Here is a 27,520-nt window from a genome sequence, read left to right as displayed (position 1 = left end):
TCACATGCATAGGAACTCTGTAATTGAGCCCTGGCACCCTGGGTCACAGCAATGATCATTTTATTACCTTGATAATGAGATTCTACAAGCTGCTGGCTGTAGTGGGTTTTATTTCTTAGTGGTTAAATTCTAGATAATCACACTACTCTACTACTGCCATTAAAGTAATGGTTTTGTTTAGGGGGAGGCGGGAAAAAAGACTCACACAAGTTCTAACTATGTAGACCTGTTCAGAATATCTTTATATAACTACAGAGGCCAGTGATTAAAACTGGCCTTACTCTTACAGCTTTTCATTTGGTTCTTACATATCCCAGAGGCACATAGTAGGCAGTACAGAAAATAAAAATACAAAGATTTTTACATTCCAGCTATATATTCTGCAATAAGATATATATATATGTGTGTGTGTGTGTACATATATACAGACAGAGAGAAAAACTTCAAGTACAAAACCAGTTAAATGGTAAATTTTAAGCCAGTCTCACTGAATGTCCTATGCACATCAAAAAATGCTTAGGGAAAAGATAATTGAAAAATTCCTTAGTTTCATTTTCAGCATTCCAGGATCAGAAGAAATTACTCAAACTGTTGTGTCACAGGTTTTAAGGACCAGAGGAATACAGAGGGCATCATGTGAAATGCTGTTCTGCATTAGAGGAATTGGTTTTGGTCTTCAAAAGGGATGGTGGCTGGCTGGCCAGTCTGTTGGCACAGGCATTACCTGGACACACCTGACCAGCTTTTTTTTTTTTTAATGCTGTAGAGCTGCAGTAGCTGTGGGGATTTTGAACTGGCTTGTCTGTCCCTTTGGGCTTGTGTCCATCTGAAAAGCCCCATGCTGACTTGCTGACTCCCTTCTGCTCATGGAAACTGTCCCTTTGCCATGGGAAAGGGTTTGTAGGCATGAAAGTCCTGTAAACAAAGTGAGGGTGCAAACCTTCTGCTGGGCAGAACAGTGAGTCTTTAACCTTGCAGCGACTCACAACAAAACCATGCTTTTCCCCTTGAAGACAAAACCTGCAAGCCTGTGTAATGTTCTTTCCCTGCCTCCTAATCTTTTTTGGCTGCCAGACAGTAGTCTTGCCTGACCTAAAGATGTGAAAAGAAACCTATGGGGGGGAAAAAGGCATTCAAATACACGATAAAGTGTGTAAACTGGTGCTTTTATGTTGTCTTTGCCTGCTGATGAAATGGAAAAGACAAATAAAAGACCAGGCTTTCTGTCGCCAGTTTTCCCTCAAGGATGAGTTAAACTGGAGTGGGTGAAATTATATTCAGGTGAAACTGTCTCAGATTCATGTGGAAATTTACCCTATCACCTAACCAGAAATAAACAGTGTTGGGTCATCAGTCTGCTTGGAGAGTGATTTGGTCAGGTGCCAATCTGGGCTAAGTTCTGGAGGTGGATGGGGAAACCTAATAAACAGCTTGCTGAGGGGGACAGTGGGAAAGAACGGTACCTTCCCCATGTTGCCCAAACCCCATCAAAACAACAAAAAAATCACCTGATTATGAAATCTAGGCGTTTCCCTCAAGCCAGTTTCTTTTTATTCAGCCAAAAGAAGCAGCTTTTGGAGACTTTATTGTAAGTGTTAGGCAAGAACTAAAATTCCTCAATATCATCACTGGCGACATGAGCAATATTTGGAGAATGTTACTCACTGTAGTTACTTGAGGCTAAACAGAGAATTCTTACGATCCTCTGTTTGTGTAGAACTCTTCCAGGTTACTGGAGCAACGCTGGCTTGTAGCAGGGCTTATGTGCCCTGAAGTTGATAATTCCCCCTGCCCTTTATATTAACTGCTCCAGTAACAAGTACTTCCTTGTCCCACAAGCTGTACCTCATTTGGTGCTGACAGCTCTTGTTTCTCAAAGCAATACTGAACACTGAGTGTCTTCTTAACTGCAGGAAAATGAGGCTATTCCAGGCATGTCCTTGTACCTGACCTTACTGAGGTAGTATTCTTGTGTCATCCCGACTGCTTGCTTTTAAATGAGCTTTAGTGAATGGCTGTCCATTCACTATTTGGTGATTTGGATGTCCAAAACTTAAAGAATTATTCTGATAAAGAGTAAGAACTTGATAGAAAGTGACAGGTGAAACATGAAATTAGGACAGAAATCTTCTTTGCCCTGTGCCTTGTCTACAGTGGTGTGAGGTCAGAAGAGCATTTCATACCTGTTTTGTGATCTAGCAAGTGACTTTTTAAGGTGTAACGCAATGAAGGACTATGCCCAAAATGTACAACTGCTATGTTTTCATGTTGTGGTCAAGATTTGCTGATCCCCTTGCAAGACTGTTCAAAGATCTTATTATTGCTAGTGAAACCAGTGGGTTTAGAGCTGCTGTTTTGTTTACTTAAATGGGAATGTTCAGGTGACAGCAATTTCTAAAAGCGTCACCCTATTATTTGATGTAAGGCCAGCTGGAAGGCCTTGGTTTTCTCCATGTAATTTTGTGAAGCAGCAGGCCTTTCCAATAATTATCCTCGCTCTGTTTCAACCAAATACTGCTTGAAACTTTGGCTCAGTATAACAGAGAATATGGAGCAGTAGCTGTCACCTCAGAGCCAGCAGTGCAGACCAGACGTCTGGTGTTGGGGATGTCGCTCTCTCTCAAATGCTTATACTGCTGCAAAAGGTGCTTTATTTCCTCAGCTTATGAACATGCACCAGGCACAGCTTCCAGGACCAGAAGTGCTGTCTGTATTTGAGAGAACAGGAATACTGGGCTTGCTGTCAGATTTGATGATTTTAGTAAAATCTACTGTCACAATAGCATGGATACTGCTGTTCTGACATGTCCATAGAGTTCATTGAGGAGAACAAAACCAGAGGCAATTGATCTTTCTAAACCTCACTGCCTTGATTGATCCATACATTCAAGAGGCAGGGTATCTTTGCTGTCATAAACCACAGAAAATCTGTGCTTTTTTTTAAAAAAAAAAGGCATTGAAATTTATGAGAGCAGCTAGGAAAGCAACTGAGGAGTACTGGTTTGGGGAGCTGCCACCCAGCACCTCAAGTGACTGATCTGACTAACAGAGTCCATCAGTTTCCCATGTCTATTAGTGCTGCTAGCTCGGCTTTCCCAGTCATTTTTAAGGCAATAATTGTCTTAGCAAATCAGCAATATAATTTAACTACTACTGTCTAACCTAGTTTGATGGTCATCTATTTTCTAAAGTCACCAAATTTTATTTTTTATCCACAATACCATTATACCAAAACATACATATGTTTAAGAAAAAGAAACACCTTTATAGAAATGTTGATAGTGCTTCAAAATCCTCAAAGCTGAGGCTATTAGACGTTGCTGGAGGTCTCCCCGCTTGAAAATTCCCCCGTTGTGCTGGGCAGAACAAACTTGACGTATCTGCCCTTCTCCCAGCCCCTCCTGATTCGCAAAAGTCTGTGCTGGATGCAGGGCAAACTGAAGATGACTTTTGCTATGATCACAGTGCATGGGACGAGCAGTGTGAGGGTGTAGGTCGGGGGCAGGTAGAATTTGTACTGATTCTCATCGAAGGCCCTCGACCAGCCATATGTGAGTGTGTGCAGAGTGCTGATCACCAAGGCAATAAATCCAAGGGAGGACTAAAAGGAAAAGAAACACACACCAGTTAGCAGAGTACCTTGTGCCTGGCTGTTTTCCTGTATTTTTGACATTATTTTCTAAGTGTACGTGACACAGAGAAAGCTAAGGGTATTCCTGTGTTGCCTGCACAGAATAAAACATGGCTGGAAACCTTTCCTGGGTAGTGTGCCAGACTGCGTTTTTCTTTGTTTAATCAGAGGTTAAGTGTGACATTAGAAGCTCAGCATGGATTTCCCAGAAAGTGCTGCCAACTCAGCAGAGAGGGGGGCTCCTGCATCCGTGTGAAGCAGCAGCCCCAGCCCCTGCTGAGCAGGTGGGCACACGCAGCTCCCAAGGGCTCCTCCCGAGCTGCTGCTGCCAGCTCTGCTCCTGCCAGTCCCTGGCTGGCTGAGGCTGCTGACCAGCAGGATGAAGCATCAGTGTTGTGGCTCTGGACCACAGCTGGCACTGCTGGAAGTGGGTGAAGCCACAGCTCCACACAGAGCAAAGACATCTTCAGGTGACTGGCGTCATCTACAGGAAAATGAGATTGTGTAAGCAGAAGTGCTCCGTTCTGAGGTGAGCAACAGCCCTCAAGGGCTTCCTCCTCTGTCTTAAAGATCTGAGTTGGTTTGAGAGCCAGACCATCAGGCTGTGTGATAGACTAAGCCCTTGGACTGGTGAGTCAAGAGCCCTTTATCCACTCATGGAGGCAGCAAGAACCCAGCCCCTGTTCTACTGGCAAGAACTTCCCCCGTTTTCAGCTGACATGTTCCCAAGCACCCACAGGGATTTTCCCCTGAATATTTCCAGCTCCCTCTGAGGGTTGCTCTCAAAGATAGGTTTTAAACTGTTTCCCTCATCAGTGGCTTCCTGCCAGCATCAGAGGTGGTGGCTCTTGAGCTTGTCAGCTCCCACTGCCTGCTGGCACCCTGCAGCACCAGGCACTTGCTGTATTTTCCTTTGTACAGGTCTTTGCTGCTGTATTTTCAGAGAAAAGTGCAGGTGTAGCATCTTGCTCTGCTGCCCTCCTTTGAACACTTGGTCTAAGCCTGCAATAACAACCAAATTTCAAGATGCCTAGAGAGGGAAAATTTTGCTGCTCACATCCCTAACTTAGGGAAGAAAGCCTTTACAAGCCAAAATACCTGTCTTGGTGCAGAGATCAGCAAGAAACACCGTCTTCCTGAAGATATGTCCAGGAAAGAGGACATGGCAGGGAAATAAGGAACCAGGGCAAGATGGGAGGAAGGCCTCATCATCTTTTGAAAAAATAGTTTCACCCAAAAAACTACTCAATTCAAAGCTTCCCCTTCTATTTTTGATTGCTGAGAAGCAATTAAAAAACCCAGACAACTTTTAAAAATGTACTACATTGTTACCAAAAAAAACCAGACTAAGACTCCTCTAAACTTCAGAGCTAAACTGAATTCAGAGCAGCTGAGAGAACTGGGCAAGGGAGGGAAGGAGAGCTCTAAAATGTGCTACCAGATCTAGGTACTTCACTTTTACAGTATCTATCAGGCACTCATGTGGGTGTTGCTGAGTCCTGCCAAGCAGGGAACAACTCTTCTCTGTGTTACAGCTGAGCACTGCTCACGGCCATGCCAGGAGCCTCAGTCCTGTGTGCAACCCCACACTTTCAGGGACAGATGTCCTTACCAGAAGCCATGTCCATGTCCTAAACCAAAGTGGCAAAAAGCAGCAAACCCAACAGGGTCAAGACTAGTTGCCCTTGGAAAATTAAGTAGGAGTTTACTGAAATATGCCATGGTCACAGTTGAACCTAACAGCAGGACCTGACCTGCAAATCATCCATCATTTATAGGTTGAGCTTCTTTCCAACAGGCAAAAAACCCCCTGGGTGGCAAAAGGTTGGAAGTACCAGCTTAGGACTTGTCTGGCAAAGCAGGGAAGGAAAACGGGGACAGAGTGAATCCAAGGGCAGCAGATGCATTCTGCCCTGGGCAGAGGGTGCATTCACAGTCAGCCCGAGCAGAGCTCCGTGCATGGCAGAGATGTCAGAGCTGGAGATGAATTACTTTGTTCCTCTACAGTTTCTCTTCAAACTGCTGCTGGTACTGTGGGAGAGCAGGAATGGAAGTTAGTAGGACAAAAGGTGACACACCAACACAGGCACTCCGTGACTGACCCACCTTTGCGTGGATGGCGGGGTGGGGAAGAAACAAAAAGGTTAATTGGCAACAAACACTCGGCTAAGCTGTGGCGTCTGGAGACAGGGCTGGCAGCTCCTCTGATGGCAGTGATGGGCTGATCTGCTTGTAACACAAACAAGGAGCTGACTGGGGAGAGCAGGGGGTGCCTGGGGGGTCCCAGTGCTGATGCTGGCTGAAGGACCCACGGCTGCACCCGCCAGACAGCTGGATTCAGGCAGGTCTGTAAGTGCACAAAACCCAAAAGTTTTGCTGATGGCAGCTTGGCTCAGTATTTACAGCTCAATATACACCCAGTATAGTACAATGCAGAGCCTGCTGAGCACCTCAGGGGGCCGATTTGCCAACATGCCTAGCCCTGATACCGCTCTTTTGCTCTCACTGATCCTCTCTGTGCAGTTTCTGGCTATGAAATCTATCTGGGTTTTGTTTTAAACAGTGGCAGAGGTGGTTTTTTTGTGCTGTCACAACACAGGGAGTTTGGGGCCAGCACCCCTGTAGGGTGTTAAAGCTCTCTGAAAGATGCTGTATGAAGATGGTACCTTCCTGATGCAGGCTTTGCATAGATTTTCTATTCTGCATTAACTCTTCTACCTTCCTCACTTCCTTGGTGCCTGCAGGCTCCCTGTAATGCATCAGCAAAGGCAATCCAGTCCCAGGTGGCTCATTTAGAAATGCCTGGGCAGCACTGAAAGCAAAGACCCCAAAAATTCCTGACCCAGATATGTTTCTGACTTGTGCAGCCATCAGTACTATGAAATTATTAGCTCAATGGAAGCAGCTCTGACCTCTCACACTGCCTCGACAGGAGGGCTAGAAAAGGTCTGATTACAGATCCTTTACATCTTACGCTACATGAACTATGAAAGAAACCAGGTCAATTCAACCTTCAAATTCCAGGAGGACTTCTCAGGATGGGAAGGTAAAGGCAATCATACACATTTTTACACCTCAGGCAATTAGAGTTGATTTGTAAATCACTGGGGAACATTAAAAATGTCTCCTATAAGTTGAATTACATATAAATCATTCCTGTTAGCCAGTGTTTTGATCCTGTACATTTTCTGTTAAAACTGGACACATGGGGGAACTGTGTATCCAATTTAACTGTATTTGATTGAAATTTGTGTATGTGCAGGAGCTACTGTGAAAATTAACTTTCTTTTCCTATAACTTTGGCAACAATACAAATGGGATTTTCGACCCACGAGGCAACAGATGTGTATTTTAATACTGTGGCAGTACATGGCACTAATACAGGTGTACACACTGGCTGCTGGAAAATGTCAGATTTGGGAAGCTCTGGGTAAGGAGGGGACTAAAGTGGCTCCTGAATTTGTTTCACATGTGGCTTTTGGTACGGCATCTCTCAAACACCATCCAGTTCAACTGAGATGGGAACAAATTACTGCATTTTCTGGAAGGCATCTGGCTGGGCTGTCTGCACCCTGCATTTCACCTCTTTTATGCTGTAGAAGTGCTAAAAATTCCAAATATTTGAGAAAGAAGCCTCATGCTTCGCCCCTTGTATTTACACTGTGCCACTGTGCATTAATTCAGGAAGGCTCACATTGAGCTATGTGAATGTAACCTCTGGAGCCTGGAAGCAGTGGCTGTAGCTGCTCTTTTAATTTCCTCAAGAAAGGCATCACCAACATTGAGGAGTAAATAATTTAAAAGATCTCTCATTAAAAAAAATATATATGGAAGCTAACATGCCAGGAGATCTGCAACCTGCTCTTTTTACATGGTATTTCCAGAGTAAGGCACAATAACAGCCATTCCTCTCCTGCATGTGATCAGCTGGGAGCTCTGTCACACTGTGTCACCTGTCACGCTTTATTCCATGCAGACAGAAATAGGTGTGAGTATCTTTCCATGAACTAAGCCAGGCAGTTCCCATGTGGGGCAGCCAAGAGCTATTTTGGAACCCAGCATCACGCATTTGTGTGGTCCCAGTTGTGACATACCCTTGGAAAGGCTCAGGAAGGGCTCCCACAGGGCAGGTGCGACAGTCGTGTTACACGCACTACCTGCCACGACAATGTATGTGTTACATGACACAACGCCAGCACCCTCCAGGACAGCTGCCAGGCTGCCTGGGGAGCCAAAGGCGGGTTTCAAAGCCTCCTTCCAGGCTGCAAGGAGATACTTCCCTTCATTTGGGATTCCTGGTATGAGATGCCTAAGTCAGGACTGATTTTTCCAATGTCCCAGCAGCTGCAGCCCTCCCCTGAGACATGCTGGTGAGAATTAATATGCTCCCATTGTCCAGTCTGAAAGAGAGGTTTAAAGTCAGGTCTCCCTTCTCCTTGAGGGATGATCTCTTGGGGTCAAGCTCTCCTGGTGCAGCTCTTCTACTCAGTGTAAATAATTACTGGCTAGCCCACAGCAAGAGGGGGAAGAAGACAAACTGGATTGCTCATTTGGTGATTGGGGCACTCGTGGGAGAAGCAGGGGAGCAGGCTTCAAACTCCTACTCTAATGAATATTGAATTATTTATATACCACTGAAGAGCTTCAGCAGAGCTTAACAGAGGCTGGATGATAGCTATTCACCTCTGCATCCCTGAACCCTGCCCTCCCCTTTGGAAGGGTTAGATGTGTGCCAGTGTGGTGCCCAGGGAGGCTCCACAGGGAAGCTGCAAGGGGATGGGGTCCTGCGGGGGCTCACGCATGTTGGGTGCCACGGGGGTCACTGCAGTGGGACACGAACCCTGGTGCATGCTAAGCAGCCCTGGTGTAGGAAACACAAGTAACAAGGGGTTTTAGTGCTGTGGCATATGACTGTGACAGAGTGAGTGGAATCTGGCCTCAAAATCAGCTCTAATGTGCAAGGGGATACTTGAAAGGTTCCTACTCTGCTATCCCTGTTAATTAGCCCTAAGCCTGGCTCCAAATATATCCCTGAAAATGCTGCGGCCCCTCAATATGGTGTCTGTGAACATCCCATGGGGAAGATTCAGGTCACCAAGGGAATTTGGCCCTTAGGAGCTTGGCCATTACTGCAAGTGGGAGGAAGGCTCCTAAATCACTGAGAAGGAAAAATTACATTCCTAATTCAGTTTTTAGAATCAGACATGGCCTTTTCATTGAAGCCATACCCAGTTCTCTGTGCTACTTGGGCTCTGGCACTTCACAGACCACTCTGAGCTTTTTGGACTTACTGAACACGGGTGCATGCAAGCTCTGCCAAACTTGTCTTTCCCCTGCACTGTCCTCCCAGGCACTTTTCTTTTCAGCAGCTCACTCTCCCTGAACAGGAGACAAGGATGAATCAAGGACAGATCTGTGTCCTGTAGCCAGCTGTCTCCACAGTGAGTTCTCTGCCTGCCCTCCACAGTCTGCTGTTCCCCACAGCAGCTCTGCTGCTGCTGATCCTCATGTGGATGCCCGTGACACCTTGCATTTTCCCTTCTCCCAAGAAAAGCATCTTCCTTAGGACAAGCCCTGTGTGAGAGCAGCACAGCCCTAGGACACACCACAGCCCTCTGCCCCTCACTGCCTCTGGGTCTCACCTCCTCGACGAGGGGTCTGTGGCTCTGGGGTGCACAGGAAGGGTTTGCTGCTGACACCAGGGCACAGCTTGCAGCTGCCATGCCAGAGCAGGATGTGCCAGGAAAGCAGGTCAACCCTTGCCCTCCCTGCTCTGTGTAAGGGCCTGACTCTGACTGCAGAATCACTCTCTGGCATCAGCAAATGTCGACTTTACCTGAATGAAACTGAATTCCCTCCAGTTGAGAGAGTTTGCGATGGATGGAAGTGAAGTGATGGCAAGTAACGACAGCAAGCCCAGGGCAATTATTCCAACAGAGATATAAATCTCCATCCTCCAGACTTCCTCCTCTACCCAGATTGTCATCTTCTTCTCCACAGCCTGGCATGACAATGAAGGTTTGTTAAAACGGAGCGCTTAGGGACAGAAGAACTGAATTTTATCTGTTTTGGTTTTGGAAGCAGGTTTCCTGGATGAGCGCTGGGTCCTATTCACACCTCCAGCACTATCTGCCTGTTTGGGAGATGTGGAAGTGCTCTCTTATCCCACAGCCATTTGGCCAAAGCTAGACCTGGTTTGAAGCCTGCTGGGAAGAACTGCTGAATGCTCTCAGCTCCCATGCCTGTAACCACAGCAGCAAGCCCTAAAGTCACATTTGGAAAGATAATTACAATGAGAACTCAGTTTAAAGCCATGAAAACAAATACAGATGCTTGAATATGCAGTAGTCTCCTAATAACCTTTGTTTTAAGTGCATTTAGGGGGGAAATTGTTCATGCTAATGGAAGGGAAGATGGGTTTTATACTGCATGGCAAAGAGGAACATTTAGAACTGTCCTCTTTAGCCCATTAAAGGGGTTTAATTTACTAAACAAAGATGTTGCTAGAAAACAGGAGGTAGAGGGGAAATGAACACAGAACGCTTGCCTGAGATTAATGTGCAACTGTGGCAATCGAGAAGAACCTGCTCAAGGCTGGAGCTGAGAGGCTGGGAATGGTGTTTGATGGATGCTCTGAACAGGCACTGCTGCCAAAACCAGCCATCCTGCTCCCCTGTGCCCCCACAGCTCCTTCCCTCGTTTTTGGGGCAAGCATTTGGAATCACTTGGGCAAATACCCCAGCACAGAAAGCGGAGTGGTTGTGGGGTAATTCCTTGATCACGTTCCCCACTCAGCTGCACGAAGCCTGTGCCATCCCAGGAGGGAGCACTGTGGTGCAGTGAGAAGTCAGGGGCAGCAAAGAGCAAATCCCATCCTCCCATGGTACTGCCGAGCTACAGAGCTGGCTGAACTGCCTGAAGGCAGCAATCTCACACTGGATAAAACACTGCTGAGAGTCTCCATGAAGCAATAAAGTCCTTTTCCATTTCCTTGTTCTTATACAACCAGTTCTTCACCACCATTTTGTTAAACTCCTGCAGGCACACGGTGATGAGGACACAGAACCCTCCCTGGATTATGATGTGGTTATTCCAGCAGGCACAATTATGAACATCAGTGTGAACCAACAGGGACCTCCCAAGATTTTGGGAGCTGAAGGAAATCTGCTCCCTCCACCATTTGATTTCTCCTCTCCTAGCATTTTTCCTGCCTCTGACCTAGTCTCAGACACACCAGTGCTGGGCAAGGCTGGTTTCAAAGGCTTATCTGTACTTCTGGGGAGCAATGGCACAGGGAGGGTGATCCTAGCCCTGGCTGTAAATGCAGAGGGAGCTGTGTATCCAGGGAGATGGTAGGTCCTCAGCACAGATGGGCGAGTGCCCAGTGTGTGGTGTGCAGCTGACCTGTGCGGGAAGAGCTCCTAGAGGTAACAGCTTATTCCCACTGTCCCACACCTGCTTTGGAAAATGAATGAAAAAGCCAAGATATTAAGCCCACCACCCAACATCTGTATGCGTTTAGAAGATTCCTGCAGGTGCTGCCCTGAGGAGCACCCCCGTTACCTGCTTGACGGCCGTCTCGATTAACAGGTAGCGGTGGGAGCGGCGCATGGGCAGGCAGAGGCTGTACACGGCGTGCAGGGCGGCACAGAAGAAGCTGAGGAGGCCAATCTGCTTTCGGTGCAGGAGCCACTGGTCCAGCCAGTCTGGGAAGCGCCTGTACTTGGTGCCATAGTAGAGCTGGGAGCAGGCTGCCAGCACCCCGGGCAGGTAGACCAGAGACAGCATGACGTAGGACACGCACGGCAGCGTGGTGTTGACCACCTCGATGGGGATCTTGTACAGCTTGTTCTTCTGCTCCCTGATGTAAGGGTGGATGACCTGCCGGATCAGGTTGTAGGTGAAGAAGCAAAGAAAAAGCCCCAGAGCCAAAAAGATGGGGATTTTCCAGGCTGGCAAGAGGCGCAGGGGAATGTTCTCGATCTCACGGGCTGATGACATGCAGCCCATGTCCACAGGGGTGAATCCCATGACTTGAGCAATTTCTGCTATGGTGCGCTTGGCTTCTTGGTTATTTGAGCAGATCAGAACCTGCATTGAACAGAAATACACACATAGGGCAAAGAAATCAGGCTGCTGGGATTGAGTGCATGGGGAGGGGTTCTGCGTCATAGGGAGCCTACATTATTCCACTGAGCATCATGATTCCTGGCAGGCTTTTTGACAGGGATTTACCACGGCTGCCAAAGACCTCTCTCCTGGACAGGTTTCCTTTCATGTGTGCACTGCCAGTTTGTTTTACGGGCTCTGTTTAGATAAACAGACAATTGAATAATACTTTTCACTTAGGCAGATGCTCCGAAGACTACAGAGCATGAAGTGAGTGAGGGTACTTCATTTCTGGATAAAGAAATGCAGAAGCTAAGGGGTGGTGTCTGGATGCCATGGCCAGCACTCAAGACTCCTTCTCCTGGAGCCTAAGGCCATTTGCTGATGCTGCCAGCCCTCAGCTGCTGGAACAGTTGGGATTTAGCCCTTGCTGGAAGAAAACAATACCTGCTTATTTCCATCCCTGGCACCCGACTGCAGCGTCCATGCAGAAACCACATTAAACCCCTTTACCACGGTGCAGGCTGGGAACAGCGAGGCCAAGTACTCCGCGTTGGATTCTTTGTGATGGTTGATCTCGGTGTTGTTGCTAACATCCACCAGGATCTTGCCTGCCAGCACATCAGCCAGGTCACAGAGGGTGGAGTAATGTTCCCTGAAAATGGCCACGAAGATGACATCTGCCTTCTTCACCGCCTCTGCCTGGAAGGTGACCTCTGCTGCAGCAGGGAAGAGGCTGACTTTGCGCTTCGGGTTGCGGCTGCCGACCACCACCTTGAAGCCAGAGCACACCAGGCGGATGGCCAAGGACCGCGCAAAGTCCCCGCTGCCCAGCACCCCCACGGTGCGTCCGGCCGGCGGCGTGGGGCTGGAGTCACCCTCCATGCTCCGATGGCCCAGCAGGGGTTTGGCCATGTCTCCTCTGGACATCCTGGCAGGAAAAACAAGGAGAAATGGAAATTCACTGTGAAGGTCTCACAGAGACCCAGACCACATCTGAGGTCACAGGGGAAAATGACACTTAGGCCACTCGAACACATGGTTTTGGTCCCAGTAGCCCAGGATCCATGGGCCAAACCCACCAGGAAGTGTGCAGTAATGTACAGGCACCACTGGAGGGGCATAAAACACCATGCTGGGTTGGAAGGTGAAGGCTTTTAGGGAGGTTTCCCAGGGCTGTGTCATCCAACATCTGCTGGATGCACGCATCCATCCTCTGCTGTTCTTCACGCTGGCATCTCACACTGCAAAGCCAGGCCAACGCTAACAGCAATCAGGACCAGAAACTCTCAGATTCCCATGGGGCTACCAAATACCTCCAGAAAGAGGGGTCCATGGAGATCCCTGAGACTACATTTGGAAAAGCTGGAGGGGTGCTTCTGATTTGCCGGAGCAGAATCAAGGCAGGGAGTTCAAGTTGAAATGAAAGTGTCCTAAAAGCGGTAAACGAAGAGAGTTGCAGCCCTTGCCTGTTCCAATATTTAGGTCTGGCAAGTCCTGTTTGCTTCAGATCTTTAATGAATAATGAGAACTTACTCGTGACATTTAAAAAATATATTAAAACATGATGGGATTTGCTCATGAAAGATCTTGATGAGCTTTACAAACGTTAATGAATTTTGCCCTGTAACAGATTAGATATTGAGGACATGGAAAGGTTTTAAGCAGATCAATAAATTCACAGGCAGCACAGCAGCTGAACCTGGACGCCAGAAAAAACTCGGGCAGGGAACTGCCAGACTGTTCATGGGCTGTGCTGGAGGCTCAAATCTGCCTCACAACTTAAGGAATAGCAAATTTACCCTAAAGGATTGGCAAATTCCTGAAGGTTGGATTTTTAAAGGGCTCAGGAGGCAGCCCAGGGAACTTATACACCAGGACCTCTGGCTTTTGTATTCGCACACTGCTAGAGATTATTATAAAGACCATAATTAACAGACTCGTGATATACTGAGGATGGAGACAACTTGACTTTGGTGCAGTCTTGCCTTGTAGCTGGTCAAGTTCTTTCGAAGTGAAGGTGACCATTTGGATGGGGTGACCTGGTCCCTGCTGCAGGTGTGTTTTTCATGGGCTTTTGGAAATGTCCTTCACCCAAGGCTTTTCTGGGATTGGCACAGTAGTGGTGCAAAGGGGAAGGGCACTTCTGCAGGAACAGCTACCAATGGGAAACAAAGGGTGAGAAGAAATAAATTATTTTTGTAATGGGAATAGGTTGCCAAGGGATTTCCCTGAGGATTTATGCTGTTCAACATGCTCATAAGTGATCTGGGAAAGGGAGTGAATATTGAGAAGATGGAACACATGCGTGGTGATCACAGAATCATAGAATGGTTCTGGTTGGAAGGGACTTAAAGATCATCTACTTCCAACCCCTTGCCATGGGCAGGGACACCTTCCACTAGACTGGGTTGGTCAAAGCCCCATCCAACCTGGTCCTGAACACCTCCAGGGATGGGGCATCCACAGGATCTCTTCGCAACCTGTTCCCTTGCCTCACCGCTCTTATACTAAAGAATTTCTTCCTAATATCTACTCTAAATCATTTAGGACAGTCACTCTTTCTTGTGAAGAGTCTGCAAAAGGATTTCCTCATTCGAGGTGCCTGAGCACCAAAGTTCACTACAGACACTAGAGACACATGGCAAGAGCTGTGCCCGGGCATAAACTCCCCATACCATATATACACTTTAATGAGCTGTAAATTTGTTAAAACCCCTCAGAAAAATGATCAAAGGGTCACATTACTCTGAAAATACCAACTTGGTGGTCCCTGGCAGACACACATCGAGCACAGCCGAGTTACTAGAGGAGAAGATCTCTCACACAGCAACCACGATCTCAATCCTGCTCCTCACTGAAAGCCTGCAAAACACCTTCAGCAGATGGACTTTGAAACTATAATTCACTGTCCTGGGTACAAACCCATCATGGTTTCAGTGACAACACTGTTTCTATGGCAGAGGTCTGTCTGCTCTCCTTGCCTCTCACCAAGCACCCCCTTGTCCCAGAGACCAAAATGTGTGCTCATGGAAGAAGTGCTATCAGGGGGAAACAAGTGCCAAAGAAAGGCACACTCACTTCTCCCCTTTAAAAGCACATGTCCACCGTATAAATACAGAGATCAAACAGCACATTGCAGTTTGGCTCATTCCACTACTAAAAAAAAAAAAAAAAAAAGGGGGGGGGGAATAAACATAGAAAAGTGCCAAAGGGAAAAAGTGAGAGAGATGACTTTCAGAGCTCTGTCTGCAAAGATGCTGGGTTTTTTCCTGGTCCCTTCTTATCAGACACTTTATCAAACATTCAGTGCTTTACTTTTCAGAAACCACCTTGCATCACCTAAATTTGTTAATGTCCAGAACTATTTGTTCTAGGGCCAATGCCATTGTTCAGCATAATTAGCTTGCTCTCCCATACCCCCCCTCCCCTTTTCCTGTGCACACAAAATATTACCCCGAAATAAAGAAAAGCATCTCTGGCTCTCAGCCACAGGGGGAGAAATCAGCATTCAGGGTGACAAAGTGATTGTTACCCACAGACTCATTTCATAATCGATTTAAGGCACCTCAAGAGTTCTCTCTGTGGTCCCACTGGGATGTAAATTTTGCTGCAAGCAATTTTTCTTGTGGTATGTTTCCTCTGTCCTGCAGCTGCCACTGAACATGTAGAGAGATGTTGGCAATGTTTGGAGATAAACATCTTTGCTGTCTCCAGTTATTTTGATTAAAAGGGATGACAGAATTAAACAGCCTTTGAAGTCAGCAGAATAGTTACAAAGTAAGAAGACTCAAAATCTCTTCTTTGGATTTTGGTGCGATTATTTCAGTCATGCTCTGACTGGTGGGGCTTTGGAGCAGGAACCATCCCCGCTGCAAGCCCTTGGTGGGATGGTCCCTGCTGCTGGCTGCTGCCTGTGGGCTGCATTGCTGTCACTGCCACGCCACTGCCACTGAAATACTCCTGAGAAAGGAGGGGAACATCCCTCTTTCACCATAAACACATTTCACTGAGACAAACACTGTGGTCTCTGCCTAACAGATGCCTGGCAATGGACTGTCTGATTAGGCAACAGCTTTTTTCACTTCTGTATCTCTGGGGAGCACGCAGACCCCCTGCCTCCTGCCACCATGGACTTACCATGTCCATGCTGCTTTTTGTGCACCTATGGACATGTTACCTGCTAAAACTCTCCCTCCCAAAGCTAATTCACCACAGCAAGGTCAACCCACCCACAGTCAGTGCAAAGCACCATGGCCAGGATGCTGCAAAGCCACTCAGATGCAGAGGATCTCATGAGTGAATACCACAGTGCTTGGACACATCTTTAGCATCTCCAGACTTAGATAAACCTCATTTATTGATCTTCCTTATCAAAGAAACCGCACCCTTGCTGAGTTATGGCACGTGCGATTCAAGGAGATCAGTTTCTTACCAAGGAAGCTACAAGATGATTTAAAGCACAGCAGCCCAGTGGGAATAAACAAGCTCCAATCCTAACTAGGCAGCAGCTCCCTAACTAAAATATTGAATGCAATGTACAGCTGCCCTTCAGCTAGGCTGCTAATGCCACCCTTACATCACTGCTGTGTCCAGCTGGAGCACACTTGTTCCCATGTGGAGTTCAGCGACTGCATTGCCATTACTGCTATTAATTGCAGGGCAATAGCAGGGATGGGCAGTGAGCAAGATGGGGAGCTCCCCTCTGCTGGGCACCCTACAAAAACTGGCCAGAAGGCAACTTCTGCCCCAAGGAATGGGATCAGACAGACAGCAGCTGCATGAAACGAAGCAGTCGAATCTCTGGTGCCCAGGCAGAGGGGAGGGAGGAGTTCTCACAGAAGAAAAGCCGGGATAATTCTACATATTTGGCACCTGAGGCTTGGCAGAGGCTGTTAGCTTAGGCTAGGTGCCAGGCAAAGAAGGTTTTTTTGCCTGTCTGCCCACACTGAGAGGCCTCACTCAGGTTTTGCAGCAGGACAGCTGTTCTGGATGAAGCTGGGCTGCAGGAGCCCACTCAGGTGTCCCTGGGCTGACAGCAGAGTCAATCTGCCAAGCAGATCATCCCTCACAGCTACTGGGGAACGGGCACACTCGTTATCCTCTTTCAACAGACGTGGGGGACAGAGATACTAACAATGATGAGACTCCAGCAAGTTTGTCTGGGACGACCCAGATATCTTTGACCATGTCTTTAACAATGAGACCATCTTTTGGGGCCCCTTTCACATCCTCTGGTGCAAGAGGATAGCCTTGCTGGTTCCTGTAATTCGCAGTCCAGAGGTGTTTGAGTTGCACACCCTGAAGAAGGATGGACCTGTGGTGGCAAGGCATGAGCTTTGCTGCAGTTCTGGACAAAAAAAATCAAGATTCATTTCAATGCCCTGGTGTTCAGATTTATCAGATAAAAGACACGTTAGTTTTTCAATAACTCTAATAAAAAGGCAGTGTTTTAAACATATCAAACCGTGCTGAAGAATATGGCAGCAATCTCATATGGAGCTCCAATGAATGTCCTGTCCAGTGAAACCAAACTGGTTCCTGTTTGCACAGAAACTCACCTTTGAGCTCAGCCTCACATACTCAGTCTGCACGACCTTGGCTAAAACAACGGCTTTTGTGTCTTCCCCTGAAGTCAGTGTTTGTTTAGACCGACCACATCTGAGTCTCCAGAAGCTGTGGATTCAACCCCTGCAGGTCATCAAAGAGCCTGCTCTATGCTTCAGCTTCTGCTTGGGTGTTACTCGAGATAAAGCACATGATTATTATTCACATTCCTTAATGAGCACATGTGTTGAAAGACCAGCAAGGCCCATGAGGAATCAAATGATGCAGCAGAGCCTTTGGTCCGGTCATTGCAGAGGAACTTCTGCACTGGGAAGGTCCCTTTGGGCCCTGCCAGCCATGGCTGGCACCCAGAGCATGGTCCCACACACACACTCACTCCAGGGACAGGGGTGATCTCTGCCCCCAGGGGACTTCCAGTCTGCACAGATGGACCTTTGAACCATGAAGCCAAAGCCCTCCAGCCTCTGTTTGCAGAGCATCTCTTGCTGTGTTAACCCTCCAAAAGCCCCAGCTGGAGAGGAGCATTCAGCACCTGAACCGTTCCACTCAGGTCTTGCTGTAAGCAGAAATATTCATTTTTTTTGGCTAACACCATTTTATTTCCAGGGAAAATCAAACATTTCAGTCTCTTTCCCACACACAGAGAATCCCTCCCAGGAGCACAGCAAGTGCCATGAACCTGAACCTGTTGGAACTGGAACAGATTTAAGTAATAAAAGAGCTTATCCAAAGCTGCTTTAATCTCAGCTCTGGTGCACATTTCTGGAGACCTTTCAGTCCTGCCCAGGCTGACTGGAAATGACTTCCCTGGCTCTGCAGGCAAGAGCAGGAGTCAGGGAAACCAAGCTTGCTACCTCTTTCCTTCTTTCTCTTTCCAAAGCAGTTATCTCCCCAATGGTGCAAACCAGGAACTGGCAGAGGATGTAAATCAGCCTTCCAGAAAAGCCATGTTGCAAACCTACCTGGGCTGCCAGCCAGGAGCGAGAATGAGGAAATGCTGGGAGCTGGGGTGTCCCCACTGCTGTCCTTCAGCCCCTTTGCCCACAGGCACACGGGACAGGGAATAGGGGGGGCTGTTCACCCCCTGCCCCTGCTGCTGGGGTGGGGAGGTGAGACAGAGACCTGTGGCAGGGGAGGTGGTCCTGCCCCGAGCTGGCATCACTGGGTGCTGAGTACGTCCACTGCGATGCAGTGGGGACAGACCTGCTGTGGGCTCCAAGGACTGCTGTGACCCCACACCTGCCACAGGACCTGCAGAGTTGCTGTGACTCCAGACTGGCTGCGGGGCTCCAGGAGTTGCCACAAGTTCCCCTGCAACTGTCGTCCACCCTGAAGCCTTTGCATTCACAGGTCCTCATCCCTCCTCCTGCCCCAGGGCAGCTCTTTATCTCATTATCTCATTTATCAGGTATTTACTGCTAAAACCACTTCCATAAGCTCCTGCGGAGCCCTGCTTTCTCTCCTCTTTATCTCTCAATCCAGTTAACCTTATCCCTTCCTCTTTTACCCCCAAAGGACACGGCAAATGATTTGCCTTCTCCTCTGCAGACAGACACATTCTGTATTTGGAGAACAGGTTTCACATCTCCCTTCAGTTTTTCCTGCACAAGTGAAACCCAATTCTTTCATCAGAGCTGTTATTTACCGAATGTCCAACAACTCAGACTCTGTTCCTTGCTCTCATTTTTCTTGGAGGATGCCCAGAACTGCATTTCCCAATTGAGCCCCTAAAAGGCACCAGCTGGAGCGGAGACGACGCTTCCCCAATGCACCACTTCTCTTTCTTCATCTCATGAAGACTGTTTGCTTTTGCACAACTGTGTGACCCTCTTGACTCACGGGGCACAGTGTCCCTGTCCTCTGGCTCCCCGTGGCCACTGGCTGGCTGGTCGCTCACCTGGTGTCCAGGCGGTCAGTCAGTCCTACCACACAGGACAGAACACGTGCCCTGTTTTTTAAAGCCAGCTCTCCAGCTTGTCACAATCTCTATTTCTTAGTCTCTTCTCTAAAATGTTTCCAGTCTCTCCTAGCTCAGTGTCACCTACAAATTCAGTGTGTGCCTCCCAATTCCATCACACACTAATGAAAACACGGGCTGACAGGCACTGACCCTCCCTACTCCCTCTGGTTTACACACTGAAAAATATTGAGAATGTTGTTTTTGGAAGCCAGCAGTGAAGCCTACGGCATGTCCATGTTCCTGACCACACGATGTTCTTCCTCAGGACTAAAATTCAAAAACATCTTTCAAAACAGGGGAAAGTGGAGGAGACAGGGCTACCAGAATTTCCCACAGGGGCGAAATAGCCTCTTTTTCCCACACAAGCTCAGACATTTTGGCTACAGTTCTCCTGTAGAGCTACACCAGCCTGTGATCACTTTGCAGGGACAGTTTCTCTCCCCAAGGATAAACACTCCACTTTAATGCTGAGCAGAAAAATTACCCATCTACGATAAACAACTGGAAAACAAACCTTTGGCCTGTTTCCACCAAAACGATGTACTTTTAAGCAGTTACCAGTAGGCTCTGCCATAGATACCCTCAAACTTCTGTCCCCCAAATTTGCCTCCATTTGCAGTACCACTTCTCTGCAGCAAAGTCCTTGTCTGAAGAGCTTCCTCTGCTCTTCTGTAAAAACATCTTGCTGCCTGTGCCCACTGTGTTGATAGAGTAATGAGAAGCCTGAGAAAGACCTGCCCTGTAATAAAACATCATAAAATGGGAATCTGAAAGCCTGGAAAACCCTGAGGTTTTACTGTGAGACCGTGGAAAGCCCAGACCTGAAGCAAGATGGAGTTTGCTAGAGCAGTGCTGATGCTGACACAGCACACAAGAGCTTATCTAGCTGATGTGACTCTGAATGAGAAGGTTATTTTCTTGGCTTAGCATCTCACAGTTCTTAAGTGACATAAAGGGGTGGTTTACAACAACTTCAGGTGCTGTACCTAAGTCTTATGTGGCTTCTCTTGCTTTCTTTTGGGGTCTTCATTCTGTTACTGCTCTTACCAAGTTAACAACTCAGTGACCCACCCGTTTCTGAGCCTTCCCCTCCCCAAGTGCAAGGAGAGCAGGAAAGCAACCCAAAGCCTGGACGGTGGAAACTTCTCAGGTAGATCTAGTAATTCCCTGCAGCCAGGCACGATGGGAGGAGGTGTTCCTGCCTAAAATTAGCTGGGGCTTCCACCCTTCTCTGGGGCTTCAGAGATGGGAAGACCTGAGTTCAGCAGTCAGCACAGGGAGCTGGCAGGCTCCAGCACTTTAAAACCTCTTTGTTTCTTTCCAGGAAAGACATGGAGGGATTGCATTGCGTGTGCATGGAAATATTTGTGTTGGCTATTTCCGTGCCGCAGCGCCTGTTAGAAGGGTCTCCAAGATCAGCACTCCCTCGCCTCTCTGATTTTGCTTCTCCCAGTCACTCACAAGATGCACAGGACCACACGGAGAGAGGACAGCGTGGGAGGCAGAGTGGGGTAGAAGGAAGACACAGCCTATGGCAGAGGGCCAGCCCAGCTCCTGCCGATCCTTTTTTCCCCCTCCATGGAGCACAGGCATGACACACAGTACAGAGGTAGCTCTGAGCCAGCCTTGAATAAGCACAGCAGTGAGAACAGGGAGCTCAGCCCAGGAAAGGCAGTGAAGCTCCTGTAGGGCCATGTGGTGCCTTTTCTGCCTTTCCCAGCAGCTCCTGGGAAGCTCCTGGCAGAGATGGGGCAAACACAACTGGCTGACCAGGTAGTTAGTTATCTTTCAGGATCCAGATGGGTATCTAACCTGAATGTTAAGAAGGATGTGGAGACCTGTTGGAGTAAGTCCAAAGAAGGGTCACAGAGATGCTCAGAAGGCTGGAGCACTTCTCCTATTAAGACAGGCTGAGAGAGTTAGGGTTGTTCAGCCTGGAGAAGAGAAGGTACCGGGAAGACCTTAGAGCAACTTCCAGTACCTAAAGAGAGCTGGAGAGGGACTTTTTACAAGGGCTTGTAGTGGTAGGACAATGGGGAATGTCCTTACAGTGAAGGAGGTTAGGCTTACAGTAGATGTAAGGAAGAAATCCTTCACTATGAGGGTGGTGAGGCACTGGCACAGATTGCCCAGAGAAGCTGTAGATGACCTGGAAGTGTTCAGGACCAGGTTGGACAGGGTTTAGAGCATCGTGGTCTAGTGGAAGGTGTCCCTGAGCATGGTGGGAGTTGGAATAAGAGGATCTTTAAGGTCCCTTCCAACCCAAACCATTCTGTAATTCTACAATCTATTTAGTGCTTGCACATGATCAGCGGTTGGTATCGGCCTCCTTCAGTGGTGGACACGTTGTCTACAGACCCTGATTCTTGAAGCCTACATCCCCTAGGGAGCTCTTAGGACATTTCTGCCAAAGACTACAGTGGTGTATCATACTAAATGGAAATGCACGTGTTACCAAAACCAAGGCTTTACCAAAACCAATCTGAGAACCTGGAAAAAGGATGGGAGGAATTTCTGTCTCAGTACCTTAAACCCTGGGAAAATTTTCAAAATGTTTAGGCCCCAGAGTATGAAAAGGCTTTTGGAAATGTGTTGGAAGCTCCCATGTCACTGACATACTTTTAGAAGCTTTTTACTTTCATTTAAGTGACAGTTCACTTAAACTCAGATGAAGATGGGAAGCTGCTTAATCCACTGTAGGTCTGCAGGGAAAACTACTCTAAGAAGAAGCAGTAAATTCAAATTTGAAAATAGCATTTTCTTCCATTATGAGGTTGACAAAAAAGCTAACTCTAATCAGTGATGGTAAACTTATAGATAACAAATTGGTGGGTTTTAATTCCTGGTGTGTGACATTTCTTATCACAGCTGCCACTGCCTTTCCCACCTCTCAAGAGAGCTGGCATGGCTGGCCTACTTCTTCCATCATCGGAAAAAATGTGTTTCCCCTGAATCTAAACCTGCTTCTATTTATGGGTGGGATGTTACAAGGTCACAGTCAAAGCATAGTTCTTAACAATAAAACAAAAATAAAAAGCAAAATAAACAACAAAAAAATTATTATGCTTTCAAAGAGCATGTTTTCCTGGGGTTTGATGTGGTTTTGTTAAACACAGACTTGTTGAGTCATCAACATTTTGTTCTTTACAATCACAGAGGAAATCAAATATGTGCAGTGAATGCGGCATCTTATATTACTGTATATTTATTTCATAGCAAATGTGATTTTAGAAGAAGAGAAAACGAAAGCTTGATGCAGTATTTAAATCTTATTAGTCCTGCATCTCCTCAGCCCACAGGAGTATTGATGCTGTAGGCGACAGCCTTCCTCTGGTGCTGTCTCTCAGTTTTGGTTTCTTGTCACAGGAGGCAATTTTCTATGTGTTAGTTTTATTTAGACTACTCTGATGGAAATGATCTGGGGTCCTCCGTACCCCTCTGCCCAGCTGAGGCATAACGAGCACAAACACTCCCCCAAGCTGCCTGCTGTTCAGCAAAGGGGCCGTCATGGGCAGATACCACACCCTGGCCAGGGCCACAGGACAGGGCCACAGGACAGTCCCACCCCAGCTGCCATCACCTGTGGGATGCTCCTACTACAAAGTCACCTCTACAATTGCTTCACAGCTTTCATCCCTTGTTATTCTTACACGGATCAAATGCTGAAGTCCCCCCACAAAAGCATCCAACTTTTGTAGCTTTTACAAGTCCCTGCATCGGTTCAGAAACCACACAGCCGCTCCCTGCTCGCCCCTGAGGGACCCTGGGCCCTGGCCAAGATTTTCCCCAAGTTTTTTTTATATCTCAGTGCTGATTTCTTCCTGGCTGGAAGAAGCCGCTCATCTCCTCAAAGCATTTAGCGAGCTGAGAATGAAAAGTGAAACCTAAGCGCCAAGTGCTGCTCCCTGAGGAGCGCAGCCTGAACGTGCATCCATCCACCCATCCATCCCCGCTGCGCTCACGAGGACCGCATCCCTTGGAACAGCGAACTCGACCCGTTCCCGGGGTTGTGCCCGGTGCCAGGGAGTTTCCCGCACCCGCAGGGATGTGCCCAGCAGCCACGGAAAGGAAAGCGCTTCCGCACCACAGCCCGGCGGACCTGCCGGGGGCGAGCATCCCACCGACTTCTCCCCAGTGACCGCCGGCACCGAGACACACCGGTCCCCGCGGAAATCTCCGCCCGGGACCCGGCCCCAGCCCCAACACCAACCCTCGCACCGAGGCGGCTGCGTCCGAAAGCGCCTTGGGGGCCCGGAGCCCCTGTCCGAGCCCAGGGGCAGAGCGGGCCGCGGGCAGGAGCAGCCCCGCTCCCCAGCCCCGCCGCGGGGGTCCCGGGCCGGGGGTGCGGCGGAACCGGGGCCCGGGACCCAGCGCTCGGCGGCGGGGGAGTCCCCGCGGGCCCGGGACGTTCCCTCAGGCAGGGCGGCCCCGGCGGCGCCGAGCCGAGCCGAGCCGAGCCGAGCCGAGCCGAGCCGAGCCGAGCCGAGCCGAGCCGAGCCGAGCCGAGCCGAGCCTCCCCCGCCCCGGCCCGCACTGCACGCCCAGCACGGGCGGTCCGAGCCCCGGTGGTTCCTCGCCGCTGGTGGCGGTGCCCGTCCCCCGCCGTGCCCGTCCCCCCGCGGTGCTCACCTCTGCGCGGCGGCGGGAGGGCGAGCGGCGCCGTCCGGGAGCGCGGAGCGGAGCCGTGATATCAGGCCGCGGGCTCCGCCCTCCTGCCCATGTGCCCGCCGGGGCCGCGGGCACCGCTCGGCTCGGCTCGGCACGGCACAGCCTGGCCCAGCACGGCTCGGCACAGCTCGGCTCAGCGCCCAGCCCGGCACCGCCCGGCTCAGGGGGAGGGCGCGGGGGCGCTGAGACCCCCGTCCCCGTCCCCGCTGTGCTGCCCGGGCGTCACTGCCATGCCCAGGTTAAACACACGCGAGCAGGAGGGCATCGCTGCCAGGGCAGCCGGGCCGCCGCGTCCATTACAGACAGGAGTCGAAGGCAGACCTTAATTCTCTATTTATAAACGCATTTCAGAGCCAGCCGGTGTCTCATTTTAATGGGCGGGTGCGGCTTGTTGCGCCTCTGCCCCTGCTATCAGGGGCCATGCACTTGTTCTGAAAAGCTGTGCCGAGAGCCGTGGAGCAGATAATGGTTCTTCCCCCCACGCTGGGAAAGAGTTGTCCTGCTGCAAACACCCCAACACTGCCACACGGCCCCGCTCCGATAGAGCGGCGGCAGCACGCTCCCAAAGCCGCGGGAGCGGGCACCAAAGGGAGTGTCTCCAGACAAAAGCACTGGGGCAAAACCACAGGGACTCGAAAACAAATCTTTCTGGAGCTTTGGTCTGCTCACTCAGTGGAGGAGAGGAGCACGGAGGGAAAGGACCTGAAGGGATTGTCTCATCCGTTCCCGAACCGTGGCATAGCTGGGGGGATGTGGTTGCAGTGTGCGTTTGAAGCCCGAGCAGAGGGATGTGCAGCCCCTCTAAACAGCCTTAAGTGCTTCACTGCCCCTGCAGTCAGAAGGGTTTTCCTAATCTTTGCCGACTGCCATTCCCTCTGTGTCCTCCTTGCACATGGCATATGTCTTCCTGGGATGAAACAAGCCCCACTTTTTTTCTCTCTCCTGGGCAGGCTGTGATTTTAACTATCTCAGCCCATTCTCACCACTGTCCTATGAAGATGTTCCCTCTCTCTGGTCTCTGTGCTGCCTGCAAATGGGGCCAGATACCCGCCAGGGCTGTCCCAGCTTGCACAGGTACTCTCCACCTCTCACATCCATGGGGTGGGAGATACAGAAATCTGCAGATATTTGTCTGCAACAAAGATGTGGGATTACTGAGGAAAGTTCCCATTGGTGTCTCCCAGTGACTGGACCCTGGATAAGAGAGAGCTCCAGAAGTTTGGGATGTTCAAGCTGCAAACTTTGAGATGCTGTGAGTTCCCTGGGTATTGGACAGTTGGAATGGTTAGGAGAAGGAGGATCATTGGGATAGTTGGACTTCATCACACCTCTGCAAAGGCCATCTGTGACTGAATGAAGTTGAGAGAACCAGATTACTCCTTAGCCCTTTCTTGCTTGTTGTGGCCCCTGCCTCCTCATGCCTATCATGGTGATAATTTATATGCCACATTCAGCTCTTTGTGGAGACTGAAGGAAAGAACTCTCCTGTGACTTCTGTATATTGTTACCTACTCTCCCACAGTATGTAAAGGACAAATTTTTCCTTTAAATTTATTTACAGAACCTGTAGTTGTTGGCTTGTTTGCCTTGGTCATTGCAATTCATCTTATAGATTCCTCTTTGCTCTCTCAGGTCTCTGCACTGTGTGGGTCTCCCCCTGTCCCTGCACAGGGCAAGGCTGCTGCCATGGCAGTATGATCACTCCTGTGGGTAATGACCAACCCTCTGGAAGTGCTGAAATCTACTTCTCCTTTTTTAGATTGCACTTCCTTTTCTGCAAATTAGCAAACCTTCCACCGGAAACACCCTCTGTTTTTACACCTTTCTGTTACAGAGAAGTGCCTCAGAATGAGCACTCGTTTTATACCTGTCTCCCTATTCTCAAACCTGTGGCTGGCCCTGTCCAGGCCGCCTGTTTGCTGGACAGTTGGAGTCCTGCAGCTCCATATTTCCTGCAGCCCTCTCAGCAGGAGAGATAAAGCCTTCTCAGCTCCCAAACCTTGACTGGCTTTATTGGTTGTTCAAAAGATTCCCTTGGGAGCTCTCTTCCTGATGAGGGACCTGACATAGGCTTGCAAATTGGCTTAATTTCTCTCCTACCCTGAGAGACCCAATGTGCCAGGATCATGCTGGACTTGGCCAGTGTTTCCATGTGTATATCTGGGGTTTTTCCCCCTATTTCTTTGCTGGTCCTGAGCAGGGGCTTTTCATTGTGTCATCTGGACTGTTCTTCTCGCAGCAATCCTCTTTCCTGGCCCATCACTTGCTGGTCAGAGCTGCAGCTCTCTGGCAGCACCATCTGTGCCCCTGTGCCCAGCTGGCTGTGTCCTGCCATAATCTCTGCTGCAATGGCACCTGCACCCCCTCCTCCCTGTCCTTCCCCTCCGTGGGGACAGGGAGTTGCTTTAGATCTGCTCAGGGCTGGGGCTGCCAGGCCCCACCAGTGCCCGTGTGCTGGCACAATGGCCCCGGTGAGCAGATGAACCTCGACAGCTCCTGGCTGCCGGGGCAGGGAGCCATGGGGAGTCCCCATGTCCCACACTGTGTCTTGGGGGGGCTCGAGCCATCCGAGGTGACAGCATGGAGGGGTGCACCAGGCTGGCTCAGCTCCTGCCCTGCACCCAATCAATAAGGGGGGTGACCCAGGGCATTCCCAGGCTTTGCTGTACCCAGACACAAAGGCAGTGGTCCCTGAGCCTTCCCATGCCCCTTCCCCCTTGCCGGCTCTGTTGGGTGCATCATGTGCCAGCCCAAGGGCTGGTGTGCACCCAGAGGCCACTGGGGATGCAGAAGTGCTGGGCAGCAGTGGCTGCACCTGAGCAGATGCTGTGACAAAAGCAGAGTTTGGGGACACCGCCTCACCCCGCCCCTCGCAATGTCACAGCAAGGGAATGGCTCAGCTTGCCCCTGAAATCCAGAGGTAATAAGTGGCAAACTTACCGCTGGGAAACCAAACCTATTTGGCAGGGCAGTCAGTAAACGTAGCTCCTCCTCTGGCTGTCCCAAAGCTGTGTTTTGGGCTGGAATCTGCTTTCTTGGGGCCCAGTGGTACCGTTTGGGTTGGGAAATTGGGTTATCAGCACAACAGGGTTCTGTCTGCTCTGGACTGGCACATGACCCGGGGATGCTGAAAATGCCAAGCTCAGAAAGGAGCCGAGAGGCTGGAACATGTACAGTGTACATGCACAATGGAGGTGGAGATAACGTGGTTAATTATTGCCAGTGAGCAGAGGCCAGGAGTTAGTCTGGGACAGTTGTGAAACAGAGAGCTCGTGCAGGGGAATGAGTTGGGGACTGCAAAAGTGGGATGTGGGAAGATTGATGGCTCTGTGAAGTCAGAGCTGGGCACACAGTGTCTTTTTGGGTGAAGAAGTGGTAGCTCATGCTGTCATTTGACCTTGCTGGGTTACCTGGAAGGACTGGGAGTGATGCAGACACCTGGCAGCTCTGGCTGAATCCTCATGGAGCTGCCAGGAGGGAGCAGGCAGAGGGAAGCAGCCTCTTGGCAGGTTTCAGGCATGCCAAAGCACTGCTCTGTCCCTCTCAGAATATCCCAGGGTGGGCTGTGGGGGTACTTCTCCCAC

General features: G+C 49.4%; 1 protein-coding gene across 2 annotated transcripts; it reads right to left on the bottom strand.

Moving 5' to 3' along the window:
- Positions 1–213: 213 nt before the first annotated feature.
- On the bottom strand, positions 214–27,082 carry STEAP3 (STEAP3 metalloreductase). 2 transcript variants are annotated; one of them, XM_010407113.4, is made up of 5 exons: positions 26,877–27,082; positions 12,188–12,671; positions 11,195–11,722; positions 9,468–9,632; positions 214–3,601 (listed from the first exon to the last, which is right to left on the bottom strand). In XM_010407113.4, exons 2-5 carry the CDS (start codon positions 12,668–12,670, stop codon positions 3,311–3,313), a joined length of 1,467 nt encoding a protein of 488 aa, XP_010405415.1. In that variant the 5' UTR covers position 12,671; positions 26,877–27,082; the 3' UTR covers positions 214–3,310. The 2 variants fall into 2 exon arrangements, with proteins under 2 accessions (XP_010405415.1, XP_039411500.1); XM_039555566.1 differs by lacking the exon at positions 26,877–27,082 and adding an exon at positions 23,898–24,003.
- Between the last annotated feature and the right edge of the window lie 438 nt (positions 27,083–27,520).

This window comes from Corvus cornix, chromosome 7, assembly GCF_000738735.6.
Source record: "Corvus cornix cornix isolate S_Up_H32 chromosome 7, ASM73873v5, whole genome shotgun sequence".
Taxonomy (NCBI): Eukaryota; Metazoa; Chordata; class Aves; order Passeriformes; family Corvidae; genus Corvus; species Corvus cornix.
The sequence above is the reverse complement of the archived record's forward strand: the minus strand, read 5'-3'. Positions and strand labels throughout refer to the sequence as shown.

Excerpts from the sequence above, each read along its gene's own strand:
- STEAP3 (XM_010407113.4), bottom strand. The coding sequence starts at position 12,670 with ATGTCCAGAGGAGACATGGCCAAACCCCTGCTGGGCCATCGGAGCATG. Across the intron at positions 11,723-12,187 it reads CCAGGGATGGAAATAAGCAG|GTTCTGATCTGCTCAAATAA; the intron begins GTATTGTTTTCT and ends TGTTCAATGCAG. Across the intron at positions 9,633-11,194 it reads TCGAGACGGCCGTCAAGCAG|GCTGTGGAGAAGAAGATGAC; the intron begins GTAACGGGGGTG and ends TTGTCATGCCAG.